General features: G+C 33.3%; 1 protein-coding gene across 1 annotated transcript; it reads right to left on the bottom strand.

Moving 5' to 3' along the window:
- Positions 1 to 19,394: 19,394 nt before the first annotated feature.
- On the bottom strand, positions 19,395 to 22,543 carry LOC115992966. Its single transcript, XM_031117220.1, has 7 exons — positions 22,304 to 22,543; positions 22,093 to 22,179; positions 20,799 to 21,020; positions 20,517 to 20,681; positions 20,281 to 20,322; positions 19,952 to 20,095; positions 19,395 to 19,854 (listed from the first exon to the last, which is right to left on the bottom strand). Exons 1-7 carry the CDS (start codon positions 22,448 to 22,450, stop codon positions 19,477 to 19,479), a joined length of 1,185 nt encoding a protein of 394 aa, XP_030973080.1. The 5' UTR covers positions 22,451 to 22,543; the 3' UTR covers positions 19,395 to 19,476.
- Positions 22,544 to 25,083: the final 2,540 nt, after the last annotated feature.

Here is a 25,083-nt window from a genome sequence, read left to right as displayed (position 1 = left end):
GTTCAAGAGTTTATGGTTAAAAAAATTTTGGTAAAGTTTACACTTCATATTATATATATGTTGTGAAAATTTGTTCTAACTTTCTTATCCAACATAGAGGAAAGAGAATAGTGAGAGCATTTTCTTGGGAAACAAGGGAAGGTGAGACGGGTCTTAAGGTGCCTCTGCCAGTGGAACTTAGGTAATTCTTCTACATTTTATTTACATAGCTTTTCTAGTTTACCGAACTCAACTTGCTTTGTGACTTGGTGTAAGAACTTTTGATTTATGTGTTAGTATTTGTGTTTGGCTTAAATCCTGGGAGTGGGATACTTGGTATTTACAGAAACATCGACACTGCCTTATACACAACATTTTGTTGAAATTCAACTTCATATTTTCACTTTGGTTCAACCTCTGGTTATCCAAAAGTAAAGTTGCTTTCTTGGAAACAATAATGACAAAAACTGGTGGGGCTATAATTAAGAATTTTTTTTTTTTAAAATGGCTGTTTGTATCATGTGTAGCTATTTTTCATTTTATTTTCTAATCAGAAACCCAAGAAAATTATAATAACTTATAGTTATAGATTGATAACTTATAGTTATAGATTGCAATAGAGACTTTAATACTTTATTGCATTAGGAAATTTTATTGCAATAACTTAAAAATTAAGAAATTATTACAATAATTTAATACCAATTATTTTTGCAATTTATTATAACAAAAACTTCAAAGTGATATTTTACAAAGATATTATTTCAATAATTTGATATCAATTCTTTTACAATTCATTGCAATAACAAACATGAAGCGAAGATATCATTGCAATAACTTAATATCAATTATTCTACAACTTATTGTAATGACAAAAATGAAAAAATTATTTATTACAACAAATATATCTTTGCTATAACTTAACATGAATTATTTTTGTCAATTATTTACAATCTATTGCAATAAGATTCATGAAGTAATAGCCTGTTGCTGCAAGACATTTGAACCATTAAATTTCTTATTGCAACAACATATATATCAATGTGTCAAAGTTGTTATCAAAATATCTAAAATTCATTGCAACAAAAGTTTTTGTTGCACAAATCTATTATCTCAAATTTTATTACAATACATCAAATATTGCAATTACTCTAATACTATTGCAATAATTTTTTGTTGTTGTAATAAACATTGTTAGGTTCTAAGACTTTAGGAACTAAATGTATTAGAACTTCACTTTGTATATGTTGGCAAACCATGATCAAAACAATGAGCCTAGGTTTAGGCTTGCTCAAAGTTTATTTGTTATAGTTTGAATCGAGCTGAATGTAGAAACTTATTGTGCAAAATTGCAAAGCTCAATCGATCGAATGTAAAGCTCAATCAATCGAGAATCGTACTTGTAGAATTTGAATTAAGCCCAAACAGCAGTTCAAGCCGATTAAAGATTAGGGTTTCAGATCTACTTCTTGTAATATATAAAGGAAACCTTAAGCATGTTTTTATAAGGGCTTTTGAGAGAGAGATTAGAGTGCATCTTGTGCCTCTTTTGTAGATCTAGGGTTTTGTACCCAAAAGCTCTCTAAGGTCTTTGTTGACTTGTGTGTTGAATCTTTTGTGAGATCTGAGGGGTGTTTATCTATATACACATACATAGAGTTATCAAGATCAAGATTTGCTTCAAGAACTTGATGGTGGTTTCAGTTGCTTCATAAAGAACTTTTAAGAAAATCCAAAACCTTTCAGTGGAGTCTCAAAGTCACAAATAGGAGAACTTGCGGTTGCTGAAGATCAAAGAAAGAAGTAGTTCGTGGACTCGGAACTATCATGTGGTCGAGGTAGCAATAGGATGTTAGTGATCTAAGTTCTATTATACAAACTTCAATTCTTTTATAGTGAATCTCTTTTACCTTGAGGATAGCTAGGATAAATCCTCCCCAGGTTTTTTACCGATTAGGTTTTTTTAGGTTATCATATCATTGTGTTCTTTATTTTTTTGCATTATTTACATGATATGATTTTATTGTGTTAACCTAGAACTGAATAATTTATCTAAGTATTCACATGGTTAATTAATTAGGTTAAACAATCTAGTTTATAGATATCTAAAAATGTACAAACATTTTTCCTTGTAATAATATTGGATAATGCTTCGAACTCTGCCTTATACACAACTATTGTGAATGTTTGCCTTCATCTTGTAAATGCCTCCATTGGATCATCATAGGTTGTAGGCCCAAATCTCATATGCATAGCTTGGACTAGGGTATATTCAGCATAATAAAATGCATGAAGGAAAGAGAGAAAAATTTGATTTGGTGGATGGGGAGGTAATTCCCAAGGATGAATAACTCACCAACTATAATACAAGTCTAAAGACTTAATTCTCGTTCAATTGTCAACAAAATTTTTACAATTATGCTAAACTTGCCTATTTATGGTAAGACAATAATGAATGCCTTTGGTTGGCTTAAAAAAAAAAAAAAAAAAAAAAAAAAAAAAAAAAAACCTCCTAGCATTTGATTAGCTGATTGAATAACTAACTAAGTTCCTAACTTATCTTTAACAACCTTTATTACAAAGTACAAACTTAGCATTTGTTGCAAAAACTAAAACACGTTAGCATGTTTACAAGCTAATGCATCAATAGCCCAATTTGAGAAAACACCCACTTCCTCACCCACTTGAAACCATACCTATGCCTCCCCTTCCATTTGGAAGATAGCCTTTAGCAATTGTTTGCAACAGGTCTGTTATAATACCTAAATTATTCATTAGCTTTATAAACACATGTTGTAGGCTCCTCACCAAAAAAATCTAAAAAATTCAAACGTCATAGGCTTTGAAATAGATAACACTGAAGAAGAATGATGGCCTAGGTTTCGAGGTGATTGGGTCAAGCTTCTCTAGATACAAACAACTTCTACAGAATGGCTACAAGTTGTTGCTAATTTCATTCAATGTACATGTATGGATCTCTTGGATTCATTTTCAGTTGTTGGCTATTTCTACCCATATTACTAATTTATTCCATGGTCTTGAAAATTTCTGATTCCTCTCACTTTTGTAATGGGATCTCTCCTAATAGTGTGGTGCTTCCCAACACATGCAAGCAAAGATAGATTATCTAGAGCTTTTACATCTAAAATTGACTCTTACGTGTGAACTCACTTTGCCCGACTCGTGGGTTAGCCTCCTTATATGTCGTAATTCTATCAAATAGTCCTCTAATAAGCTATTTTACACTCGTGCGCACACACATACATGCTACCCTAGCATATATCTTGCATATATCCTAACATTCATCTAGTCATGGCATAGCATGCACAACATCACATGTAACCTTATGGCAAAAACCCTAACATTTGTGGCATCTCATGGCATAATCAACATATATAATCCTAACATACATCTAGACATAACATCTCATACATGTCCTAACATACATCTAGGCATGGCATTTGTCATCTCATTATCCATCTCATCCAAGCATACATCATATCATCATCTAAGCATGGTAGGTTCCATTCATGGCATAACACCCAACATAACATAAAGGCTGCAAGCATGCGTGACATCTATCATCTCCTATCATTATGTTCATATCATGTTCATCATATTTCATGTCAAGCATACTCATCAAGTTCATCTCATACAAACATGCATGGTCATGTGATAATGCTTGCACAAATAACTTTGAGTATTTATTGCCACATGCATTACTAGTACATGACCTTTCAAAACTACCATCGAACGAATACTTTTGAATCCCATGGTGATATAATTAAAATGACATGTTTTATACAAATGCAAACAAGAGACTAATTACTCCAAATCTCTACTTTGATGGGCTTTATATATCTTATCTAAAATATTATTTGTCACTCTAATACTCCCTGTCACACAAGGAAACTCATAATAATTAGCTGATTTCTTATTTCTTAATTTGGAGTAGGAAAAGTAAACATTTTAAAAAGTGGATAATAAGATGGTGGAAGAAGCATATGTGTTGTGCATTATCCCCCCCCCCCCCCCCCAAAACTCCCAAAAAAATACAAAATAAAAACCAAAAGTGGTTGTGCGTTTGTAAAAGCACTACACCATCCTCTTGATGTCTATGTTTTAAAATATATATATATATATATATATATATATATATATAATGTCAAAGAAATCTAAAATTTTCTAATTGAATTCAAATTTGAAGAGTATTCACTTTTGCATCACTTAAAGATATATGGTTTACTCAATTTTTGATTAGTAAGTTGAATAGAATCACTCTTGGTAAAGGTACTTTAGGTAGACTATTTTTTTTCCCTATTGAACACTCTTTTTTTACTTCAATTTTAATTAATGTTGTGGTTGTTAAGGACAGTTTGTTGCCTTTATAATAAAAACGCTTACAGCTTTTCTGTCAAAATAAAAATAAAAAATAAAAACGCTAAATGGGAGGAATATGGTAACTACTGAAAAATAATAAACCAAATAACTTACCAAATCTGCGCAGAGAGTATCAACTTAGAGAGAGTACGCCCACAAGGAAGATGCTCCAGAAACTTATCAAATAAGAAAAATTATGACTCAAAGAAAAACTAATGAGTATTGTGCAAAATAGTAATGGTGTATGTAGTGCTTACAAATTTTTACTAACAGCATTTATTATAATTGTTTAAAAATATAGAAATTTTTTTAAGACAAAAATAATTTTTTTTAAAGCTAAATTGACAAAATGCAATTAAGATAGATTGTGTTTAGCAAAACTTAAATACAAAAACATAATTAATAATTATTTATCTCAAAAATCCAATAGAATAAATTTTAAATAAAAATTTTATAATATAGAAAGTTATATATATGTTATTTAGTTTTTTTTAAGAAAAATAAATATTATTTAGTAGATATATAAAAATACTACGCCTAGTAAGCCTGTGTGATAGATGTTCAAACCTTGACCATTACCAACATAAACTTGATCAGAACCAATGGTTTCTTCGGCACTAAGAGTAACGTTGGCTAAATCTGAGGTAATATGATGCGTGGAGCCTGAGTCAGGAGGAGTGGTGGTGAAATAGGCTACCATTTGATTGTTGGAAGGACTCTCATAAGCAGTCAAGAGCTAGCAGAATGGCCAATCTTGTGGCATACTTGACAAGTGTGACGATTATAAGTAGATGGAGGAAAGCCTTAAACACCATGACCCTGCCCCCTGCCTCGAGATCATCACCAGATTGAGAGAAAGAGCGATTGTAGTGCTGAGAGGGACCATTCTTCGATCGGTAGCAATAGGATAAATAGCATCATTATTCATTGGATTGGGTGTAGCTGTTCTATGGGTTGTTCATGGGTGAGTAGATGACCATTGAGCTCTTCAAGAGTGATGGGATCAACTCGGGTTGTAACAGAGGTGACTAGGAAGTCATAATCCATGCCTTGGATTGGGATATTCTCAAAATCATCAAGAGGTTGATCATGAACAGCAGCCAAAGTATCAACAAGTTGCTCTACTTTTTGAAATTAGTCAGCAATTAATAGACAAGAGTGCCCTTGCCTTGGACTTGGAGGAGAGACTGCTATCAAGAGTGGTCCATACAGCATGAGAAGTGGGAAGGCCAACAACATGGGCAACAAGGGATTCAGAGAGAGATGAGATTATATGGTAGAGAGAATAATCTGATCTTGTTGGACCCAGTGAGAAAATTTGTATTAGGAACTTGAGTAACCATCTGAGGAGTAGTGCCATCAACATAGCCAAGAAGATGCTGACGACGAAGAAACTGATCTTTTTCATACTAGATTTCTTTTTAATGGTCACTGTTGAATTTTAATTGGCTTATAATTTATCCACAGGACAAAAAGAAAAATAAAGATAATAAACCCATTTAACCGCGTGAGCTTCTCCGAATAAATGACATTGTTTTGTAATGTCCAAATCTCCGAGAGCAAATATGGACCTAAGTGTAGATTTTAGCCTTCAATTTTAGTTGGGCCTTAACTTGGGCCTTAACGATTCAAGATGGTTTGACACAAATATTATTATCAAATTTATCCTCGGAACAAACTAAGCTCTTTGTTTTATATGGTTTTCTTCATGACCTAAATTGTATAGAAGATCCAATCTCCCTTCTCAGTGCATTCTTCCGGGTTATATATTGCAATCTTGGTATTATCCTTACCACACACGTGTAAGTTAGATTTGGAGGACTCCTTCCTGTCCCATCCAACACTTCCTAAAACCATCAACCAGTAGCTATAAGACAGCTTGATCACTGTTCAGGCATTATTTCCACATTAATGTGGCCAAAGAGTTGGTTAAAATGCATTTAATATGAAGGTAGCAGCTTTTGAAGATATTTGTTTACCTTTCTTTCCTCATCCCTGGTCCAATGCCCAATCCTTAGTTGTGGTGTAGCTCTGAAGTAAGTTTGTGACGGTATGACACTCAGATTTACCTCGGACATACGTTACCGAGAAGATTTTTGTCCTCGGACGCTTATTGGACCCATCTTACATTGTCTCTATTCCTCTCTTAACTTTATTCTTTCCATAGCCTTATTTGGGCCTCCTCGAATGGTCTAACGTCCTCAGACAGGACCATAGGCTCAGTTAATACTGTTTTTAACAATACTTCCTAATTAATTGGCTCCCACAGAAATAAAATAAAATTATTTATTGTTGAACACAATAAATAATAAAAATCAAATAAATCATTAAAACTTTTCTTATGTGGAAGATCAAATGCATACTTTCAAATAAAGCTTTGATTAGGTGGAAAGCTAAAGAGTGACACTTGGTGTTAATTAGAAAATGATGATTGGAAGGCTAATAGACAAAATTCTCTTCGCATGCGCACACTCCATGCTCTCGTATATGACTTAGGTGTTGTTGTTTAGGTTTTTCTCTTAAACATTAACCATATGGTTTTTTTTTTTTTCTTCATGAGATGAAAGTATATTTTTAGTTAAATACAGTTATATTGCTGAATCTTAAAAGATGAACCTAAAAAATAACACCTAAATATTGTACTTAATTCTGCCTTATTTTGATTGAGTCATTGATTTTTGGTCTCATATATTTTCTATCATTATGGAATGTAAAATGAAGTGGTAAGAAGATATAAATTAAGGTATGGGTGAGGATAAACTTTTTTTTTTTGAATAGATAGGTGCAAATAAATTAGTTGATAATATTTCTTGTCGAAGGTCAAGCAGATTAGGAATGTTCATCAATCCAATCTGCTAAGAGAGACCAAGCCGTTAAGGAAAGTCCACCAAAACGTGCAATCAGGAGATCTTAGTGCAACAACATCATAATTCAGGGGATGTTAGTATATTTTTTACGCAAAGATTAATTAGCAAACTTACAGTCCAATACATGAAAAACCTTGTGAATTTGTCGGGTGGTTTAACTTTCACCCTAACTTTGAAATTGAAAAAAAAAAAAAAAAATTATAATTGTTTTAAAAATAATTAAAAAAAGAGAAATCATATGGTTATGTTGAAACAATTTTATTTCTATTTAATCTCCCTGGGGGAGGATCTTACTAGCTGAAACTTATTTGCCATCCCGCTTCCACAATGTTTAAATCTTTTATTAGGACCTGATTCAAGTATCTGAGAAAAAAGGTATAAGCTACTAATTAAGAAATACGAAGAAAGACTGAAAGAAAGAGATATATAGAGAGATAAGGTTTAAGGAAAGTAAAAATCATAAATGGTCGTTTTTTAAGCTTTTTTTTTTTAAAGAATAACGGCATGTGCAAATTAATAAGGGAAGAGAGAGAGAGAGAGAGAGAGAGAGAGAGAGAGAGAGAGAGATAAGTTACAAAAAGATATTAATTGTTGTAATTATGGTATTAAGAAAGAGTATGTATCATCATTTTATGCTAGGAGAAAGTGACAAATGACATTATTACATGCATCCTCTAGTTTATTTTTATTTTTATTTTTTTATAGATAACATTTAGGCTATGTCACTATAATATCCGCTGATAATTGTTTTTTATTATCAGACTAAGACACTAATTTAATTAAGTGCATTGAATAGGACAAAAAGGAGTTAATGGACCGAAACAGCTGAAGTGAACGAAAATAGACCATATAGACCAAATTGAACCAAATATTCTTTATAAAAAAATAAAAAAAAGGCCACAGATCAGTGTACTACCACGTCATAGATCTGGAAAGTTAAGAAATTGACAGGGGACATATAATGTTTTAGCAGCACAACAAATAACTTTATGAACACCCCACCCCAAAGCCAATCTCAATTCTCTAATAATATCAACAACAAGAAGATCGTCGAAATCCTATCAAACCCAAACTCAAATCCAAACCCAAAGATTTCCAGACAAAGAGCTTGGATTCTGTTGATAACAGGATCATTTTATAATTTTTTTTAATAATTATTAACTATTGTATCTGCATTTAATAATAATTATAGTGAAGCATTATTGAAGGAAATTAATGCCTGTACGGTACATGTACTGCCAATTGTGATGCTACTATATAGTTTTTGTAGTTTTTTTATTAATATTATTGGTTAAATTAACCATCTCTCCTTTAATTTTTTTTTTTTTTTGGTTAATTATCAAGTATTCTACTATCAACTTTATTAAAATAAAATAAAAAAAAATTATTCTACTATCAAAGGGATATTTTTGGTACTATTATTTTTTCTAATTTTAGTTATTATGTATTTAATGATAATTATTGAGCAAAATTATTGAAGGAAATTAATGGCTATGTAATATAATAGAAAGATGCTACGTCTACAATATTTTTACAATAAATCACAGGTGGTTAATTGTTATTGGTTCAAATTTGAAATTAACACTAAGATTACTTTTTTTGCCCTGACAATAACAACCTGCCACTTAAAATTTGTTGTAAAAATGTTGTAGATATATCATTTCTCAATATAATAATACTAAATGTTTTTTGGTATTTTTTTTTTAATTATTACCTCAATATTCTTTTGGAGATTTTTTTTAAAAAAAAAATTATTAGTCAACTAATGCATTTTCAACAAAGCATATATATATATATATATTTAAATGAAATATTTCAAATATAATATTACCAATATTACCAAAATTTCAGATGAGAAAGAAATAGATAAAATTGAAATTGAAAAATTATTTCTAATTTTTTAGAATAAATAAATTTACAATAAAACCACATGGGAATGTCGCCAACATTTGTGATGACTAGAACAACAGCATAGCCCCTAATGTTTTAAAATAAATTAGAACTGAGGTAGATATATATATATATATATATATATATATATTTTTAAAGGGAAAGCTAAGGTAGTTAGTTCCAACAAGAGTAATAATTCTAAGAAAAAATTGATATATTAATTCCTAATCATCATAGATTTTCATAATCAAAATAATCACATTCATAACTATGTTGGGATTAAGCACAATTTATTACTTAGATAACCAAAATACCGACCACACACATGGGGAACCAATCAGCCACTTGTGACTTGATTTGGAAATAACTAGAGAATGTACCACATGATACATATCAATCATAAATTATTTAGAAGATTTATGCCACACTACCCTGACAAGGAACAAAAAATATAAAATTATTAGGTATATGAAATGTATGAATGGCTGCAAAAAATAAAGTAATAATATTGACACATATTCTTGATAAATGATTTTTTTTTTTTTTTAAAAAAAACCTATGTATTAGCAATAAATAAATAAATTGTATAGTGTAATTTTTGAGAAGAAGATGACTGAAAGAAGATTGTTGATAAATGTTGACACAATCAATTATATCACCATCTTCCCCCTGCAAAGAAGAAGATTGTTGATAAATGTTGGAAATTTTTATAAAAAAAATTATAACTATGAAAAATATTTTGAATCAAAATAAAAATTAAGGAAAGAAAGAAAGAAGTATTTGGTACTTATCATAACCTCAATTGTTTTGATTGCTCCTTTGTGTTTAACGAATTCTTTAGTTTTCATAGTCTCAATCCTTCTTCCAATAACAAATCTATCACTTAACCCGTAAGACAAAGTGAGAAACAAAAGTATGCAACATTATAGTTTATTTTTTTATAATGTCAGCAATATAGAAACAAAGTTACAAAATTCTCTTATCTTTGAATAACTCTTCTGGGTTGAATTTGATTTAAACTGTTTACATAATCTAAGATACAAAAATATTATGGAAACCAATATACACATGGATATAGCAAGCATGTATTACTTTCTATGGGAAGGATAAGAATTATAAATTGCAGAAATAAGCAAATTCTAAATAGTTTCTAAGATGATCTAATTGTTATTGATAATTTTTTGAACTAAAACTCTGCAATATAGTACTTGGTTTGCTAATGTTCAAATATCACACATGGTTTTCTTTGGGAAAAAAATGTGGATTTACTTGTCATCAAGTACCTAAATCAAAGACAGATTTGAGGAAATTCTAGAAAGATATATGAGAATCAAATGTTACGTGCTAAGAGCTATTTACACATGGATATAGCCTCCACTTAGGATTTACACATGTATTACTTTCTATGGGAAGTAATAAAGCAAACATGTATAAATCTTTGTGTGTGTGTAATTAGCTTACCTTTTATTCTTCAATAAGCAAAAACTAACTTATAATTTCCTTTAGCTATGAGGTTGCATAAAACAAAAGGGTAATTTTTAGGGTAAACATCTTTTCCACTTTAGTTTAGATTTAATTGTTTTTTGAACGTAAACGATAGAATTTTATTCAAAACTATTAGTATAAGTATTGTATAGCCATCCACCAGAGTACTCTAGTGGGGGATACGTGGGCCAATGCATGCAGCTGCATGTCCCCTGACTAAGACAATCACCATGGTCACGTGCTGACCTCAAGAAATACAATTTAAGCTTAAAGTATTTATCAAACTCCAGGACAGTTCCGTAGGCATTGTATCTCCATTGTACGCAGTCATTGACAGAGTCGCTGATAGTCTTGTAATAGTGTCTCCGCACTTCTCAGTATCGTGCAAGGTTGAACTTGTTTTTTGTCAAAAAGACACCTGTTTCTAGCATTCCATATGGACCAGGAAACCATAGCCCATACCTCCAGTTCCTTTGTCGAGAGCACAGCCATTAATTCTCGCACCAGAATGTAGATGTCTTCTGCCTCCGAGCTACGGTTCTGTAGTTTGCCTGACACCAGCGCCCACACATTTCTAGTCATAGGACAACTCCAGAGTGCATGGGCCACTGTCTCATTCTGTTTCTGACATATTTCACAGACCGGGTCCAATGGCATCTTTCTACGACAGAGATTTGTGCGGGTATGGAGTATATCAGAGCATGCCCGCCAAACAATGTTCCGTACCTTAGGGGGTATGTGTAGTTGCCATAAACGATTCCACATCCTCCAAACATCCTGAGTTGATGAAGACTCCCCTTGTTCCTGTTGTTGTTGCCGGATCGTGACTTGATACGCCGTTTTAACCGAGAAAGTGCCTTTCTTATTTTCCTTCTAGAGTAGTTCATCCTTGGAGTGTGTGTTCCTGAGATTGATCCGTTGAATGTCCTCCACAGTAGATTGCATGAAATTCGTGTGAAGGACATGTGTGTGCCACTGCTTGGTGCATGGGTCAAAGAGGTCACTCACCCTCAAACTCATATTTGCATTTGGTTGGAATTTAGGGGGGGTGAGGTAGCCATCTGTGGTCCTCCAGTTTGATACTCTTCCCATCCCCCACCTTCCAAACCGTTGCTGCTTTAATCAAATCCTTGGCTTCTAGCAAACTGCGCCATACATATGATGGGTTGGAGCCCAATCCAGCTTCCATGAAGGAGCACGTAGGAAAATAACGAATCTTGTATACTCTGAAGAATAAGGAATGGCCTCCTTGGATCAAACGCCATGCTTGTTTGGCTAGCATAGCAAGATTGAAGGCATGGATGTCTCTAAACCCCATCCCACCTCTATCTTTCGAGTTGCACAATTTTCCCCATTTGATCCAATGAATTTTTTTCTCATCTCGAGTTTGGCCCCACCAATATTTTGCTAATACCGAGTTAATGTCATCACAAATCCTTTTAGGGATTTTGAACATGCTCATGGAGTAAGTTGGGATAGCTTGTGCCACCGTCTTGATGAGAACCTCCCTACCGACCTTAGAGATATTTTTTTCCTTCCATACCTTCACTTTTTTTGTTACCCGCTCCTGCACCTCCCTAAAAGTGCTCACCTTAGATTTGCCTCCTACCATTGGTAAACCAAGATACTTCTCACAGCTTGTCATGATTTGAGCCCCAAGCATGTTTCCAATAGCTAGCTTCATCGGTTGTTTTGTGTTCGGGCTGAAGAAGAGTGTTATTTTTTGTCTATTGATAGCTTGACCCGATGCTCTCTCATACTTTGCTAGTATGTTTAGCAGATTTCGGCATTCTTCAATTGTTGCCTCACAAAATAGGAGACTGTCATCAGTGAACAGTAGGTGTGAAACCCTTACTCCTCCTTGGCATGACATCACTCCTTTCAAAAGCTGGCTATCGACTGCTCGCCGTATGAGGGAGGAGAGCCCTTTTGCACATAACAGGAATAGGTAAGGAGACAAAGGGTCCCCTTGCTTGATGCCACGGGTCGGTGTGAAGAAGCCTCTTGGTTCGCCATTAATGAGGGTCGAGTATGATGCGGTGCGCACAGTTTCCATGGCTAGGTTGAACCAATGATCAGGGAGGCCAATCTTTTGCATTATCCGTTGGAGGAACTCCCACTCCACCCTATCATATGCCTTGTTGATGTCAAGCTTCACCGCCATGTGGCCCTTTCTTCCTTTGGTCCTGTTTCTCATACGGTGGAACATTTCAAAAGCAACTGTAGTATTATCTGTAATGATTCTACCAGGCACAAAAGCACTCTGTGAGTCCGAAATTACATTAGGTAAAATTGACTTTAGCCGGTTGGCCAACACCTTAGATATAATCCGTGATACAACATTACCCAAACTAATGGGTCGGAACTCCGTAATATATTCTGTTTCTTTTTTTTGGGATGAGTACAATATGTGTATAGTTCATTTTTTTTAGATATCTCCCTGAGTGTAAAACAGATAATACAGCAGTAGTTACATCATGTCCTACAATATGCCAAAATTTTTGAAAAAAGAAGGATGACATACCATCCAGTCCTGGTGATTTGGATGGGTGCATTTGGAAGAGAGCGGTTTTTACCTCATCTGTTGTGTAAGGGCGAATCAAGTCTTGGGCCATGTCCTCTGTCACTACCCGGTCCACTGAACCAATCACCTCTCCCATATCTAGTGAATCGGAAGAAGTGAAGAGTTGTTTGTTATACTCCTTTGCTATGGTGGCTATCTTATCCTCATCTGTGTGCCATTCTCCTTCCCTATCATACAGCCCATCAATATTGTTCTTCTTTCGTCTTTGGCTTGTTCTTTGGTGGAAAAATTTTGTATTTTTATCCCCTACTGGTAGCCATATAAACCTCGATCTTTGCCTCCAAAATACTTCTTCATGGTGTAGGAGTTCATTTATCTCTCTCTTCACTTCATGTATTCTCTCTACATTCCCTCCATAACCGATTTCCATCAAAGCATGCAATTCTCGTTGTTTTGCCTCCAACCGGTTTCTAGTGTTCCCAAAGGTCCTTTTGCTCCATGCAATGAGGTCTATTCTACACCTTTTAATTTTTTCAAATAGGCAACATGGGGCTGCCTACTGGCCTTTGGTGAGTCCATGAGCTTCTAATAACAGATTCACATTCTATATGTGCTACCCATTTTTCCTCAAATTGTTGGATTTTATGTCTCCGATGTTGAGGCTGGTTTGGTGGGGTCATGTCCACCAAAATAGGATCGTGGTCAGAGTAAGATACGGATAGGTGGCTTACTTTAGCTCTCGGAAACATCTCAAACCATTCTACTGTTGCGACTGCCCTGTCAAGTCTTTCCTCAACAAATGCTTCCCCACCCCTACCGTTTCTCCAAGTGTAGCAGTAACCATTGAACCCTAAGTCTACTAGACCGCAATGGAGAAGTGTATGACGAAACTCAAGCATTGGTGCCATCGGTCTACATACGCCACCATTCTTCTCATCAGAGGCCAAGATTTCATTGAAGTCTCCCAAACAGACCCAAAGGAGGGATGCATGAGCATGGAGGTGTCTCATAAGCCTCCACGTTTCAGTTTTGCGACATTCCTCCGGATGGCCATATATTCCGATTAATCTCCACAGTGGTGATGCTTGTGTGTGTGCTCTCACATCTATATGGTTTGGTGAGTAAGACTTTGTATCCACAATCACATTTGTTCTCCAAAGAAGTGTTATACCCCCCCCCCCTTCGATTGTTGCATGAAACTGCAAGCATGGAAGGAAAGCCCAACTCCACTTTGATTGGTTCCATCTCTCTATCAGTCTGAGAAACAAAATAGTGGGAACTTGTTTCCTTACTAGTTCAGCAAGGACTTCGACTGCACGACGGTTCCCAAGCCCCCGACAGTTCCAACTTAAGGCGATCATTGTGCTCGGCGGGGCTGAGCCTTAGCCTTCACCGTTGATATTTCAGTTTGTATTGTGTTCTCCATACTCTTGAACCTCTTAGCATCATCATGGCCATGGTCAGTGCTATCGTTGTGTCTCTTTGTGCCCAATATCACTCGGCTTGTATGTAGGGTATTAGTTTATGTTGTGGCTGGTCGGGTGGATCTTTTTTTTCTGAGTCTTTGGTTTTTGGTCTTTTAGTTGGTCATGTGAGGGTTGTTGGTCTTTTGGTTGGTCACTTGGGGGTGGATAGGGTTTTGTTGAGTATTTGGTTTGCGCCGTAGCTTATTGGGATGGAGAATAATTTATTTCCATGATTCTCGGGATTGTTCATTTCATTCTGAGGCTGGTTGGTGTTTAATTCAGTAAATGTTGGCGCCTGTAGCTATGATGGGTTAAATGTGGTGTTAAGGCACGTGGGATCCGTTTGGTGTAGGTGTGGTGGACTTGAAACTACCTTTTTAATTCTATCCAACTGTGGTAACGGATCAGAGACATTAATGGTCTTGATGGGGCATTGATCATGGACCGTGAATCTTGGGCTTCCGTTAATTTCAGGTTGACTCAGCGATTTTTCGGTATCGGGTTCAATGGGCAAATCGGTTTTGAACGCTAGAGGAGGTGCAGTTGTCGCCCTTTGAATTCAACGTGCCTGAGGTTGTTCCTTACTTGATTCTGTGGTTCTTGTCCGATAACCAGCCTTAAGCCACTCGCCATTTGGACGTTCACCCTTTTCTGCACTCACAGGTACCGAACAGTCACCTTGCTCGTGACCAATTCGGCCACAGTTGAAGCACCACCTAACTAGCCTCTCATACTGAAAAGCCACTCGAGTTTCCTCTCTTTCCGGACTAATTACTGGTCCACCAGGCCTGAGGGGTTTGTTTAGAGAGACTTCCACCCGTATGCGTAGAAACCGTGATTGCTCCTAGTGAATGCTTTGCAGTCCACCTCCACAAGCTCGCCGAGACTCCGCCCTATATCGCTCCCCACCTCTTCATTAATAAGGTCGAACGGCAGTCCCCACACTTGGATCCAAAATGGTTGTTTCGTGAATGTAACATTCCTCACTGTCCTTTCTCCCATCTACGAAGCACCAAGAGGTGGTTGTCGAAACACCATGGCCCGTTATTCCAAACCCACATCAATTGGCTTTCCATCGAAAACTTGAACTATATTAGCCCTTCCCCCACTTCAATTATCTTCAGGTCATCCCCTAGCTTCCACATGGATCGTAGTAAATTCTTGGCTACGCGTATATTAATTTGCTTCATTGTGAGAAACTTTCCTATGAGGCTTAGGGAGAACTCTTCCAATACTTTTTCTCTCTTCACTGGGCGGATTGGCATGACCTCGTCTTCATCCGCGGAAAGAAAAAAAAGTAAGAAATGCTCACTCTAAAGTGAGAAGAACGCTCCTCTCAAGCAGGAGAAAAAAATTAGATTTAATTGTTGATAAGAGATAGTGTTATCTATTATTGGTCTCATGTATTTTCTAGGATAATAGTACTATGTAAAAATAAAGTCATAAAAAGGTAAACATCAAGATTCCAACAAGATTCTGACTACGAGGGCTGGATTAAGAATATAAAAATAAAATATATTTTGAAAAATATGATTAATTAGTCGCTAATCCATGTGATGGACGGGAAAACTATTTATTTAATATTTGTTTATTAGATATGAATGTTTTGCAAAAGTAACTTTTTAAGAAGATTTAAACAATTTTTTGTTTCTTCCCCTCTAATTGTACATTAGGATTCTAATCTAAAAGATTCTTATCCTCAATATGAAATATTAAAAAAATGTTTCAATCGATGCAATGTTTTAAACATTATGATTAACTTAACATTTCTAGCATAATTCTCCCAAACACGTAATTTTCCAAGTAGTAAAAGCTTCATCATCACCGTCAACAACATGAGCAATCACATCCCGTACCCTAAGATCCAATGTCAAAAGCGTTTTCCCTAGGGCCAGATGTAGCGGTAGCATAACTTTTAGTATACATTATAATAACAATATAGCGAGTCTATTCAACAACCAAAACAATAAAAACCAATACAAAAGATTTGTAAATAGTGTACGTCAATTGCAAAATCACTAATCAAAGTATGTGAATCGGATTGTTTACTATTTCTATAAAGAGAGCAATACAAAATCTCACAAATAAATATGGAACAATTTTGAAGTTGGTTAGATACTTTATTCAAATAGTATGAATGCTAATATATATATATAAAACGCTTTTAAACCACAGTTTAGTTAACAGAACAAAAAATGGACTAAATTCTCAAAACAAAAATAACGTTTCTTCTTTTTAAGACAAAACCAAAGAAAAAACCTAAAAAATAGAAACCTAACAATTAATAAAGGAATGAATATAAGTTTTTGTTTAACAGTTGCATAAACAATTGACTAAATTTCACGCAACAGTGTTTTTCTAAATTTCAGGAATAATGATTGTTCCTTTGTTTAATTGACTTAAAATTCAGGAATAATTATAAAATAAAAGTTGAATATGAAAACAGTACCTTCGCTAATTTTGTAATTCCCTTTTTTGTTGTTCATTTGTTCCTTTATTCCATTGATCCTTCCTTCCAATTTTTGTAATTCTTTTGAAGAATTTTTCTTCCAGCAAAGAGGAGGAGGCCTATAGATGGTTAGAGAATGCATTAGGTTTAGGGTTTTTGTGTGGAGAGAGATTTGGGCATAATAGAGATTTAGAGAGAATGGATAGATGTGTTTGAAACTTGAAAGAGATAATTGAAGAAGACGGAGATGACAGAAATGGAGTGATAGAAGAAGAAGGAGATGGCAATGTCTACGTTTTAAAGAGTCGATTTTTTTTTTTTTTTTTAAATGAAAGTTGAATTTGTTTTTGGGGGGAAAAGAGAATCGGGGTTTCTTTTTTATTTTATTTTACTTTTTTTTTAGAATATTGGTTAGATAATATTAATTATAATATTTATTTAAGTAATACTGATGTGTAAAATTATGAAGACGTCAACCAAGAGTCAAAGACTTCAATTATATATATATATATATATATAGATTAATGCAAATATTAACATAAATCAACTATAAAGTAAAATTTAATTACAGTATTTTACTTACACATGAAGAGAAAAAGTGTTCCTAAAGCAACCTAAATTTAGAGAACGTGAATGCATAAAATAAAATTAAAAAAAAAAAAAGCACAAAAGGAGAAATTAGGTTTTCTATATATATATATATATATATATATAGTAACACGTGAGTGTTTCAAGGGACGGTAAGACAAAGGGACAAAAAAAGAAATTGCAATACACGTGTAAAAGCAAAGTAAAGAAGGATTTTTCTTTAATCATGGGCCACACACAACCATAAGAATTAAGGTTTTGTTTTAGTGAGAGTTTCTCAGCAACCACAAAAAGGTTTAGCATCAGAGAGCGAGTAAAGATCTCAGGTGAGTTTGTGTTAATTATTAGAGTAGAGATAATTTGTATTTTATGTTAACTTAAGTTTTGGATATAAACATGATAAGTTATTATAATTGATTTTATAACAGTGATTTTTTTTAATAAGTTGGTTCAATTGTTTTTCCCTTAAAAGGAGAAAAAGTTCTTACAAACTCTTGTTGTTCTTAAGTTTGATTAATTTGTTTATATATTAGTTTGAGATTTTAATTGAGTAATTTTAGTCACAACATTTTTTGGGATTTGTTAAAATGTACTAACAACCCCGGCCCTAAACTTTGATAGTCAATGATATATATTGATTGGTTTGCCATTTTCCTTGGTCACAACGTATCTCTTGGTGATGTCAATCGCTGTTATTTGATACTGGTATCTTATTGAGATACAATATTGGTGCAACTTATTATCTCCTGCGAATTTTTAATGCACATTCTAAATATGTTGAGATAGATATTCATTTCTTCGTCGTAAGGTTGTCACAAACCACTTAACGACGACGTTTCTTGGATGACTATGAATTTCTGGTTTTACTATTGGTAGTCAAGACTCTAAAACTGTGAAGATATATTACTTGCTATTAAAAATCCGTCTCTAGGAAAATGGTCCTTGAGCTTGGATCTATGTGTGAGTGTGATGAATCTTCCTGATTCTGAATGAAATTAAATAGAGGTCCTCCCCAATTGACCTTCTAGCTCTTTCTCTAAGACTTTTACAATATCCCAATGTCTGGTCTTGCGAAGTTGGAACCATCAATGACCATAGTCAATGTTCTAATAATATAAATTCAAGTATTTATGCACAAAACTAAAAGTGGCATGTAAATCAGCTAATTAAACTTACTGCAAACACACACAAAAAAAAAGGAAGGGGGGGGGGGGGGGGGGGTGCTTTGAAACAATAAAGATTAAAGACTTGATAAATCAGCATGCTTATTCCTCCCTGTGGAACACAGGACTTTGCTCGTCTTACCTAAAAGCTGCTTTTGTTATTTGAATTTTAGGTTCATCATTAATATTTTATAGAGATGATAATTATATTTTTAAAGGGAAAATTATGTTCAAATTTATTATCATTTCTATAAATAGTTGATGATGATTCTAAAATTCATATAAAAAAAATAGTAATCATCATTTTTAGTATAGTGCACACATTTAAGAATTTAATAGAGAGTGACCTTATATATGGCTAGAGTTATATTGTATTGTTTTCCATTGAAGATAACACTCTGATATGAGTAGTCCTTTTAGGGCACAGGTAAATGATACATATTGCAAATACTTTTCTTGCATAATGAGAAAAGTATTTTACAACTTATTCAATAACCACAAAACATTATGCATTTTTTGAAATCCAACTTTTCAGGGATATTATTGAAAATGTATTGGACTACAGCTCTTGGTAATACTACGAAAATAGTAAACACGCATTACAAATTTAAGAAAATTGACATTTTTATATCTCAAATATGTGTCTTATTTATTTCTATAATAAGATTTTGTTTTTTCTCCCTTGCTATCATGGACATTTATCTGCAGAATAGCCAGGACCCCCGAAATAAAAATTGGTTCCACTGCTCTTATCACTTTGTATCTGTATATCATAGCAGGAAGGTTTCGCCGCATCTTTACCCAGCTTCCCCGGCTCAACATCTTTATAACTGCCTGTTGAATCCATGTATTGAATATGTCGAAAATAACCTGCTTTTCCATAGCCTTCACTTGGAAAATGGCCACTTCCCATTTGAGTTTTTGTGTGACGGCCTCCTGCTTTTGCGTTGTAAATCTCTCCACCGTAATCAAGTCGAGCAGCACCATTCTTTAAATATTTGTAGATGGATATAGGCCAGTATCCTATCTCCTGATCATTCACTTTGAGCCACCAACTGTCTTTGCTCTAAAGCATTGAAGGAAAAGAATTTCGTGAGCAAAATGTAAGAAAGGCGTGTGCATAGCGAGCACAATTTACAAAAAGAATATTTTTTGTCCATTACCTTGTATATGGCTACCCCTATGTCGACTTGCTTCGAGCCGTAGACGGAAAAATCTAAAGCAGATCCAATGGCAAAGTTCTTGTTTGTTTGCACAAAACCAGGACAATCAAGATTTTCGCAACCCGTTTTTTGGTAGTTATCGCTCTTCATTAATAAGGATAGAATAAGTTAGTTTTCAAGAGAAACTTACATAGAATTTTTACAAGAAATTATACATGGTAGGGGTAATTAAATATCTTGATTTGGCAAGCATGCAATTGATGAGAATAGGTTGGCGAAATTCCTAATGTAATTTTAAATTTTATCTTGAAAGAAATAAGCAAACTTACAGTCCAATATATGAAGAACTTTGATTTTTGGTCAGAATCAACCTGGAATCATGAAATGTTCATCAATTCATTATCCAAATACATGGCATATATATCTTAAATCAAACTTTATATGATATTCTTGTGTAGACTTGAATGCCAATAGAATCTAATCCTCTCAAAGTTTAGACTAAACACTCAAAAAATAAAATCTAAATATTAATTAGTTGATGTTTAATCTTTGTAAAGATACTTACTCTCCATCCAGCTTCCAAAGTGTTTATTTCTTGCTCTGGACCATTTACAAGCCATATTTGACCAATGCTCATTTCTCCACTACCCTCTACAGTTGGTTTCCATACGTTTATTGTTGCATGCGATCCTAAAAAATTCCCTCCTCCTCCAAAATATGCTACGGCATACTATTGCAATATCATTCATATCAATATATATATGTCTGGAAAAATAATTAATTTACAGAAAGAAATAAATATATACAAGACTAAAAAGAATTTTGTATTTCAATGCTACATGAATACCTCATGATCACTCAGATTATCACCATCATCGCTATCCAAGCTTTGCTTAAGCTGTGTTCGACTACGTTTGAGATGACGCAAAGCAGGAAGGTGTTGATTTTTTGGTACTCGTAAAATGGGGATTGTTGCCTCGGGGCATTGTCCACATTTATGCCAACCTTGAATTAGCTTAACTGGTGAGGAATTCGCTTTTAGATCACTTGGAATTGAACTAGGTTCCATCTGATTAGTCAAAAGTAAATCAATTATTAGTTTGAATTCTCAATTGTGGCATTGAAAAGGCAAAGCAAGAATTAAATCCTAGAGCATTGAATTGTTGAGTTTAGTACTCTTTATTGTTTTTATTCATTTATTTATTTTATAATTTCCCCCTCAAAGCTTATATAAACTTAATAAATAAATAAATAAAGGAATACTAACCCTTTTTTAACCTTGAATATAGACTGACTTGTTGTACAAATGCATGTACTATACAATAGTTTTTTTTTTTTTTAGGGTGGACTATACAATAGTTCATTCGAAAAGTATTCCAAAATGAATATTTAAGCTTGTTAAAGATATATATATTGGGTTAATATTATTTTATGAATTAGCTCAAGAGACTTGATTGTATTTCTCGACCCTCATGTACATTGAATCCTAAACTTTACACTCTTATATAGAGCCTAGTAGAGTCATAACACATATTGTATTAATATCAAAGATATAGTTGTCAAGAGTTTTATTTCATGAATGTAAACCATAAGGCTGAACCATATAACTCTTTGTTTTCTTTCTTTTATATGCTTCCACTCTCACTACATTCTCTTTGCAATGTCTTCTATTTCTTTTTTATTTTTGACAAAGCTAAATATTTTTCTTTATTTATTTTTTTTTTAGTCAAAGGAAGGGCGAATTCACTAGATTAGTTGAGAAAATCAGTTTCTGGACTCAACTTTCCCAAAAACTCAATGGGGTTTGGTACGGTAACATAGGTCCTGACAAAAAAATAAAGGGCTTATGATTTAAAAAGTTATTTTTATTTTTATTATTTTCTTTTTTTCAATGAAAGGGCTAAAAGGTTACTGGTTTTTAGATCAACGAATCTTTATTGATCGTCAGGCTTACTGTACCTAACATTCTTGAGGTGGACCTCAATAGTTTTTTATAAAATAAATACCATTAGGGCCACCCTTGAAATGGCCCACCAAAGAAGAAGAAAAATTATAAAATTATGAGGTATATGAAAAGAATGAAATAGAAATTTCAATTATAAAAACCTCTATATAATGTTAGCAATAACTAAATTAACTACCTGTATGGTGTGATTTTTTAGAAGTGGATGATCAAAAGCAGGTTGTTGATATAAATGGACGCAGTCAATTATCTCACCATCCTTCCCCTGAAAAATTTTCACTAGACCTTAGATATGTTCAGAATTAATTAAAAAAAAAAAACGTATATAAGTATGAAAAAAACATCTTAAATCAAGATAAAAGTCAAGGAAGGAAAGCAAGAACTATTACCTCAATGGTTTTGATTGTTCCTTTGGGCTTAACCAATTTGGTAGTTCCTATCCTTCTTCCATCAACAAATCTGTCACTTAGCACGTAAGAAAAAGTTAGCAAGAAAAGCATTAAACATTCTAGTTTATTGTTAACAATGTTAGCCATAGAGAAAGGAAGGTTGAAAAACTCTCTATGGTTGAAAAAAATCTTCGGGATACAATTTCCTCCTGTCTACAGAGTCACAGTAGTAAGATTCAAACTATTATGGAAGCTAGAGATTGAAAGAACTATATATATATATATATATATATATTTGTGAGAGTAAATAGCTTACCTTTTCCACTTTGATAAAAAATCCAACTCATAATTTCCTTAGTTAGGATGTTGCCAAAAACAAATAGATAAGTTTAAGGAATGATGCCTTTTCAACATTAGTTTATTTTAAGTCATTAATAAGAGATGAAGAGAAATTTTAGGAAAAAACATCTTTTGAATTTCAATTTAGATTTACACTAGGTTTATTTCAGCAATAATCTTTTCTAAAAATGAGTCATTTTTCAAAAAGTATTTTATAAAAAATTATCTCATTTTTCTATATTTACTAGTAATCTTAAATAAGTTTTAAAAAAAAAAATCTCCTAACATTCCTTCTTTAATTTGCTGTGAGATAGAGTTGTTTTTCAAAAAAATTTGTGGGAAAAAATCTCTAAAAATAAGCATTGTTTTGTTAACTAAAGATAGTTTTCTTTTTGACTCAATTTTTTTGATGTTACCAAATTCTAGAAAACACAAAAAACTATTTTTACACAATATTTTCCATCAAAACAAACACTGAAAAACATTAAAAAAAAAACTATTTATTAATAAGAGATGCAAATGCAATTATCTATTACGCTCTATTTGTTTCAGCATTAATGTTTTCTGGAAAATGATTCATTTTTCAAAGAGCATTTTCTAGAAAACTGTCTTATTTTCCAATGTTTGGTAACGACCTTGAAAATGCGCTTGAGAATGTTTTCTGGTGTTTGGTATGCAATTTTTTTAAAAAATATTTCTCATATAATTTAAAACATGTATATTATGTAAGCTAACTAATGTAATCATTATAAATAAAAAACCAAGAATGAATTTGGTTTTCATACTAATTAATCTAAATTTTTGACAATAGATACAATCAAAATTAATTAGTTGTCAAATTTTCATGATCTCTACCACTCATCTTGCTATATATATAGACAGTAACGTATGCACACACACACACACACACACATATCAACCATTTGTCTACTATGGTCAACTAAAAGTCTTCAATATTACTCTAAATTATGTATTTACATAATGTACTGCATAATATATCATCACTACATAGTATTTGCTAACAAAAAATGTATTTGCCAACAAATGCAATTCTCCTAAACAATTATCATTCATTATATAACAATATTATTAGTCCACGGTAAAGATTGTCCCATGTAAAAGCAATTTAGAGCAATATAGTTACTATGTTTAAAATTTTCATCTTTTACTTCTTTCATTCTTTCTTCTTCTTCTTCTTCTATTATTTTATTTTATTTTATTTTTTTGCACTTTATGTATGAAAAAGAAGTAACTTTTGCCTGAAATCCATCAAACCGAAAATTTCTTAGAGAAAAAAGAAAATTGAGCTTGAAATTCAAAGCAAAGAATTGAGATTTTGGTAGAGAGGAATGAAATAATTACCATTGCAAATTTGTTCTCCTTTGCAAGTTGGAGCTATTGATCGATCAATGAAATAAAGAAAAATCTAATCAGAGAATTGTGTTACAGAAGGGAAGAGAAACATGGAGAAAAGAGAGAAGAGAGACAGTTAAGGAGAGAGATCTATGGGAAGAGGAGAGACCAGAGTTAGTGACAGTGAGGGTGTGAGGAGAGAAAAAGCAAAGGGAAGAGAGAAAAAGTGAGAAAACTTACCATGAGAGAGAGAAGGTGCCAAAAAATTATGTTTTCTATGGTTATAGACGAAGATAATATTTATAGGAGATGCAACGCATGAGAGAAAGATTGTTTTCCAAAAAAAAAATTTGGAAAACAGCTTATAGAAAATAAACCTTATTTTTATTAAAGTTTTCCGTTGACCAAAGATAGTTTTCCATTGACTAGATTTTTTTTTGTGCTACCAAACACTGGAAAATGTAGAAAACTATCTTTACGAAAGGTTTTCCAGCGAAACAAACAGAGCGTTACTAACCGATGTCCTGAGTGAAATGTAACCACATTCACTACTTCTGAAAATATTTGCGTTCTTACACAAAGGAAAATCCAACGGGTCAAGAGAGGCCAATTGACCCTAACCCCACCAAAACTTATATCAATGTTTATTTAAGATTCAAAAGTTACAAAAGAAAAATAAGGATAGAACACAGAGAAAATAAAAGAGAAAATAAGAAACCTAACACTATTTTTTGTACTTACACAAGTTCGGCCTAAACCTATGGATTTGGGCTCAACTATGTTATATCAAACCTATAATTCAATCACATATGTGTCTATTGATTGATTGATTGGTTAATCGCCTCACGTATTTTCTGCGATTATGGTAATAGGTAAAAAGACAATATAATTAAAAATATATAACGGTATGAATGCAGTCGTGTAGATAGCCTAGTTCATATATTTCTTGTTGAAGATCAGGCAGATAAAGAAAGTTCATCAACCCAATCAGCGAGAGACCAAGCCATTGAGGAAAGTCACAAAACCAAATAGCAGTCATTTACCCGTGCAATCAGTATAATCAAATAAAAAAAGAAGGAAGTTAACAA

This window comes from Quercus lobata, chromosome 5 (assembly GCF_001633185.2).
Source record: "Quercus lobata isolate SW786 chromosome 5, ValleyOak3.0 Primary Assembly, whole genome shotgun sequence".
Lineage (NCBI taxonomy): Eukaryota > Viridiplantae > Streptophyta > Magnoliopsida > Fagales > Fagaceae > Quercus > Quercus lobata.
This window is presented reverse-complemented; position numbering and strand designations above follow the sequence as displayed.